The sequence below is a fragment of the Thalia democratica genome, chromosome 6 (assembly GCF_965202585.1).
Source record: "Thalia democratica chromosome 6, ktThaDemo2.hap1.1, whole genome shotgun sequence".
NCBI classification, from domain to species: domain Eukaryota; kingdom Metazoa; phylum Chordata; class Thaliacea; order Salpida; family Salpidae; genus Thalia; species Thalia democratica.
Window position 1 is genome coordinate 2,234,609 of NC_139170.1, and position 7,368 is coordinate 2,241,976.

Here is a 7,368-nt window from a genome sequence, read left to right on the forward strand (position 1 = left end):
TATCCTCTGGTCTAAATGCGTTTGTAAATTGCAACAAAATTAATTATTTTGTGGCGATTAATTTTTAAAAATTTAATTCAATTCAAAAGTAAAGTTTAGCTTAAAAGGTTAGAATTTGTTCTATTTACAATTGAAGTCTATATTTTTTTTAGTTGAAACACACTAAACTTATAACTACAAATAATTTAATATACACATTTTGTAGATATATTTTATTTTGTGTATATTAAAATAGTAGGTAAGTTTGATAAAAATAGCATTCAAATGTTTATTAATTACTTTTAGAAAACATAAAAACTCAAATAAGACAAAAAACTTAAGTAAAGTAAAAATTTAAACACATTTTCTGATAGTACAAGTTTTATTCTTTAATCTACTATAAACATTTACTACTTGTTTTAAATTGAGATTTTAATAAAATCAAGGATTGAATATATATTTATTCAGTAATACTCTATAATCAACATCAAAACGAACTGTCATAAAATATACGTTTGAAAAATTTTATAACTCTTAAACACTTTCTATCTAAATAATTAAAATAAAACTTCAATGTCTTTTATTTGCTATAATCTAAAAGTTTCAAATACTATTGCAACTAAAAATTCAAAATTTAACAAACTTCGTTTTGATTTTAAAAAGATAAATAATTATTATATATAGCTACTTATGATTCTTTGAAAAACTTAAATATTTGTTAAAACTATAAGCCCTTATGCAATATTTGTTAAAATCTCATGGATTTAAGAATCTCTTACACAAAAATTTTGCATTAAAATTAATAGGCATGTTTCAAATAGATATTTTGAAACAAATGCTTTAAACGTAAGAAAATAAAGTTTTAACAATTTATCTTAAAATATTGCCAGTAATAGCATTTTCATAAATCGACATTGAAATATATTTTCCTAACAGAATAAAAATTAAAAGAAAGTCACCATAAAATAATAATTATAACTAAAACAGAAGATCATAAAGTATATAAAAAACTATTATTTGTGTAAAAATATGTAAACTTAATGTATTAATGTATTTATTTTAAATATATTCTATAAATACAAGACACATAAAAATTTTAACTTCACAACTGTACTATTTTTAATATCTTAAATCCAATATTATAACTAATAAACAGCTTTATAATTTCAAAAAGAAGTAATAAATAAAGTAAACTTCGTAGAAAATCTATTTTGATAAGTGTTAGTATTTGATTGAAATTTTTTATATACTTTAAACCTCCTAACTGAGCAGCAAATTTGTAAATACCAAATAAAACTTTGCACCTACAAATAAAAATTATTTTTTAAACATGCTCAAGTAAACCTCATACATTGTGTTAATTATTCCCCATGAAATCATGGACCTTATAAGGTTCAAATGGACGCCACGGTAAACCATCCTCAAGGACCGGTTCCTCTCATTAAACACCATCACCAGAGTCCTCGTGAACGAAGAATAACTTCCCCCAATCTGAGACTGCATTCTTGTCTTAGTGACATTGACAGGGTAAAACAGTGTACTGATGAAACCCCCTATGGCCGAACCGCTGATGAAATCGGAGAAAGCAGACATCATCTTGTTCTCTTGTTCCTGGAACTTCACAAGTTCCTTAACAGGTTCCTTCATGGTGAAGAACAGGGCAGTTGAGAGGCTGTTTCTGTACAAGATGGCCGTGTATCCCCTGTACAGTTCCTTCACACCGTACTCGCCTGATATCTTGCTGAAGGCGTTTTGGGTGTTCGAGAAGGATTTTGTGTACTTGGGGTGCTGAAGCAGGGTCTGGACCCTCTCAAAAGGGGTCAGGAAGGCCTCGCAGGTCCCTGCCAGCATCCCAGAGACCACGGTTGCTTGGCTACCAGCCACACCGTAGTTACTGACCAGTCTGCTCTTGAAGTAATTGTTTAAACCAAACATGAGGGCCACAGAGGAGCTCTTTTGTAACAATGGGGGCATCAACCCCCGGTACAAGCTGGACGCCCCCTCCCCATATATCTGTGTCATGGCAACGCGGGTTCTGACCCCGTAAAGTTGCTGCCTGAACATGAGCTTGTTGAGGGGAAATGTGGCAATAATGTTTGTCATGTTGGCCGCAAAACCGCAGATGAAAGGGGCTGAGTCCCTTCTCTGGTGGGGAACACCCTCTTTTGAGAAAGTTTTGTCTTCATTTTTAGTGGATTCCTTGTCTATTTTATCATCAGTCATGTTAATTAACTATAATGAGCTGTGAAATTTAAGATATTAAAAATATTAGTTGAGTTCATATTAGAAAACAAAGGTCAATTAAAAACTGTATGTCAACTATGTATTTTCTTAAGCAGTCAGCCAAGATTGATTATAATTTTGTATAGCATAAAGTGTCAATTAATACTGTAACTTTAAAGTTATTTGATTAAGAAATACTTTGATTTTACATGAAAAACATTCTCAAAAACCCAAATTAATTAATTTGATTTATTAAAAATAAGGTAAACATCATACAAACATTAAAACATTCTTTTAACTAGCTACTGAAAATTTTATGGTATTAAAGAAGAAAAGTTTATAGCACATAAATTTAACAATTTTATTTGTATAGACTTGCACTTTAAATAAGAAATCTAATAAAGCTTTAATAAAAATATTGTCAAAAAATAACTATGATATAAGAATACCAAATTAGTTACAAAGTTTTGTTTATATCTGGTGAATTTTAATAAAATAAAAAGTATAATAAAATACATTTCATTTTTCTTAAATTTATTTTAGTACTTTTGTAGTAAGGCTCATCAGAAATTGTATCTTACTAAGTTAAAATGAATTGAAATTGAAATAAAATCATACTGTAGTTTAAAGTTTTAAAATATAAAATGACGTAATAATCAAGTTTTAAAAATTAACTAAATGTTTATGCTTTAAATTTGGTTAATAAAACTCGTTAGATTAGAAACAATCTAAAATAAACCAGCAATAAATGTTAAAATTAAAACTACACTTTGAAATAAATTTTAACAAGAAAGTAAGAAAAAAATATACAAACTTTTTCTGCTTACACATAAAAAAATGGTATACAAGAAAAAGTTCATATACCAAACTAGACTTTTTAAATCCTTATATTAAGTAATTCTAAAGTAATTAGTTTATTATAATGTAACTTGTTTTAAATCAAACAATTTAAAGTTCTCGACTTAAATGTCTTTAAGGAGATTTGCAAGTATAGGAGTGAAACATTGTTTTGATTGTAATAAACTGTTGAAATAAATATTGGGTAATTAGTTTATTGTTAAATTTTATTTCAAAGTATAGTTTTAATTTTAACTTTTATTGCTGGTTTATTTTAGATTGTTTTCGATCTTCCTAATTTTTTAAGTATACCAAAAGTATAGATAGCATAAGCATTTAGTTAATTTTTAAAATTTTATTATTACGTCATTTTATTAATTAAAACGTTAAACTACAGTATGATTTTATTTCAATTTCAATTCATTCTAACTTGGTAAGATATAGTTTCTGATGAGCCTTACTGGAAAGTACTAAAATAAATTAAAGAAAAATGAAATGTATTTTGTTATAGTTTTTAAATAAGTTATGCACTGCAAAAAAGCTGTTCAAATAAAATAAAAGTTATTGTATGATAATAGTTAACAGCTTTTTTATTGTGGTTAACATATATTGAACTTGTACCAAAAACCTATTTTATTTATAGGGTTTTTTGATTACAAATTTTCTTTAATGAAATTTGAATGCAACTTTCTAAACATTAACCTTTTTTAATAAAAATGTATAAGTAATGTAAATATGTATAAAAAGTTTCATGTTATAAAAGTAATACTTTTAGATATATATTCCACTTTTCATAAATTTATATAAGAATATTAAATTAAAGACTTTATAAACTAAAACATCAAAGCAAAATTTACATACAGTAGCCTACAATGACAAATTACAGCAACTTCAAATTGATCTTTGATGCAAATTCATATCTTTCTGTATTTAAATGTATTTAATGTATTGTTAAAAACAGCTGTGAAAAACTTAATAAACCAAAACTTAAAAAAATTACAGTAAAAAGGTATATAAAGGCATGTTTCAATAACAGTCACACACTAGTGACCGAATTTCACTTACAACAGATATCATTTAAATGAGTTTAAATCTTTGTTAATTTGGTTAAACATGTTCTACAGTTTATAATATACTAACTTTGTATCAAAGAAAGTTGCATAACTTAACTTATAACTTTTTTTTTTTAATATAGTCTCGAAAATAATAACTTAACATTAAGTGTACAAAAAATAAAAACATTTTTTTATTTTAAAGCTAAGCCAATATTGGAACATAAGTGACCACTTATTATACAATGAGATGTACAAGACACACAATTTCAATAAAACTAAATATATTTTAAGCAGTTTTCATCAGCAGAGTACAAAGCTAACAAGAGATAAGTTTTTACCAACTTATATGGTAACCAAGTAATCAAGAGATTATTAAAAAACAAAATAATTAATAATAATTAACCTCTTTAAAGTTTACTAACGTTATTATTAACATACAATAAAACTAAAAATCAATATATTGAAAACAACACTTATAAGAAACTAAAATAAAGAAACAGTATAGTCTAAATATTTTTACTTACATAAAACAGATTTTTCTAATTGAATACAAATGGCTTCTTTTTTAAAACAAATCAAAAGCATTACAACAAGTTTTAATAATTTTAAATTTATTTAGATTATAACTGTTGGCACAAGTTGAATTATTAACCAAATGTTCTGCAATGGATAAAAGCATTTAAAACAGGGTTTCCCAAAGTGGGCCAAGTTGCCCCCTTGGGGGCCATGAAAGATACTCAGGGGGCAACGAGCAGCAAAGGGGTAAGAGGGGGCCATGAGGTAATAATTTAAAACTTACACTAGATGTTCTGGAGTTGTAGATGAAGATGAAAAAGCAAAAAGTCTTAGGTGTTTTTAGTGGTAATTTAGAAACTTACACTAGATATTCTCAAGTTGCACATGTAGAGCAAAAAAAAAGTCTTAGGTTTTTTATGGTAGTTTATGAGTAACCTTGTTGAATGGAGCCATGGCTTTTTTAATTTCTTTATAGGGGGCCATTTGCAAAAAAAGTTTGGGAAACCCTGATTTAAACCTTGACCGCTATATCATCTTTCTTATCTGAAAAGCAAAACTTTTCTACAATCTTTGGTACATGCTCTTTTACTCTTTTCTTTAAATGTTTTGTTGTTAATCCTATATAGCTTGCTTTACAACAGCAGCTGTATTGGAAAATTACAATACTTTTTTTTCATATTGATATTGGATTCTTACAACCTGGTTTAATAGTGGTTTAGAGGTTAAGAAGATTCTAGGGTTTGCTGCATAATAAACATAACTTATCAATTGTCTAATTTTCTAACATTTAAGAGCTTTTATTTATGAATTTAATTTAAAAGTAACTATACATTTTTCAGGTCCTAATATCTTTATTTTATCCAAAATTTTTAAATGTAAATGAGTTGTTTTGTTAACTAACTCATGTTGGTAACTGTTTTTGTTTAATAGTAACTTGATCTGTTTGATTTCACTTTGTAACAACTCTGAAGAACAAATTTTTTGTGTGATGACACAAAGTTCTGATTAGATTGACTTTTCTCTTTAAACAACAGTTGAATTGAAAACTAAAATATCAATCTGTAAAAGTTTTCTTTCAATACACCAATGTTTAAAATCTATTTTCTTCTCGCTTAGCTTCTAAAAATGCAAGTTCATTATTGTTTTCTTTTCCACTGTGAAACTGATAGTGTTATGAGCATTATTAAAAGTATTGAAAAATTCATCCATTAGTTTCTTGCAATTAATTGAACTACAACAATATAAAATGGACAAGTACTTAAAAACATATAACTTATGCTAATACATAAAATACAAGTTTGACACGCAAAATTAAACAAAATAAACCATAGTTATGAACTGACACCCTAACAAACTGAAATTGCTGACTGCCCTAATCTTTTAATTAATAAAATTCATTAAAATTTATAGAAATTTAATGTATTGTGTCTGAGTTAATCTGAATAAGGTTTTTCAAATTATTCAAACTACTTTTAAAATACTTCATAACTGCACCTGAAGGAAAGTTATCAAAAGTTTTAATAAACTGTTTGTTTATTTTATGTTACCTATAAAGAAGTTTGAAAATAAACAAAATATACAAGTATGATTAAAAACATCTAAAATCTTGTATCAGTATTTTTGATACTGCTAAAAATAACAACAAGTTTATATTTAATTAATCAACAACTTAGGCTAAACAGTACAACAAATTTAGTGTACTGTAACCAAAAACTAGTAAAGATACTTCTGCATGAAAGAAAAGTACCCACTATTTCTAAAAAAGAATTGAACAGATGTAACAAAATGTATAAGTCTTGGTTAAAATAATAAAATTTTTAATGTAAAATTTTAGACTAGACCATTTTATATTAATAAAAAAAAAACTGTATTTTATTGAAAAGTATATTTAACTACAACAAATTTTTTTCTCACAACTAGTTAAACATCTTTTGCTATTGTTAGTACACCTACTGTGCTTATTAAGTAAAACTGCTTTTAAATTTTTTTATCAGATATTTTGTACTAAAATCTCATACTCCTTCTGTAGTTTTACCTATAATATTATTAAACTGGTAAAATTTAATGCATGAATAACCTACCATGTTTAAGCAGACATTTTATTTATAATCTTTTAAAACTCCTTAACTTACTTAAGACTTTTAATCAGTGACTTTTTCAACAGTTAAATAAATTAAACTTTATGAGATAGATTTAAAAGTTATGAATTAAGTTAAACAAGAAAGCTTTGTTTAGCCACGTACTTTATGATTAAACTAAATATTGTAAGTTTTTTATCAATCATTATGTTTGTATGCTTTAAAAAGTTATCAAAAATAACAGAATTACAAAAAACATCATGGGAACTTTAAAAGTTAACTTCATAAACTTAAAAAGTTAACTTCATAAACTTTATTAGAAGATAACAAAACTATTGTACATAATTTAAAAAATCACAGGTAAAAATTAATTATTTACCAATTTTTTATTAAAAGCTCACAACTAGAAACATTTTGCAAAGTTCCAAAAAAAAATATGTGCTAAATATATTGACAGGGTTGCCCCTGGTTTTTGGTAAATTTTTTCCAGGTGTTTTGAATTTTATCAGGTTTTTAAAGTAAAAGTTTTTGGGTCTATCTTTAGTTAAAAACTAAGTTTAAGGTAAAAAACAGTGTTAAATAGTATAGCAACATTGAAAATATACTGTTAATCTAATTTAAATGTGTTTTATAATATAAAACTTTTTTGATAATGACAATTATGTTTATCTTTATGATAG

General features: G+C 25.9%; 1 protein-coding gene across 1 annotated transcript; it reads right to left on the bottom strand.

The window, feature by feature from the left end:
• Positions 1–1,296: 1,296 nt before the first annotated feature.
• On the bottom strand, positions 1,297–2,202 carry LOC145838059 (mitochondrial nicotinamide adenine dinucleotide transporter SLC25A51-like). The gene has a single exon (XM_082945589.1). The coding sequence runs from the start codon at positions 2,200–2,202 to the stop codon at positions 1,297–1,299; it is 906 nt and encodes a 301-aa protein (XP_082801715.1).
• Between the last annotated feature and the right edge of the window lie 5,166 nt (positions 2,203–7,368).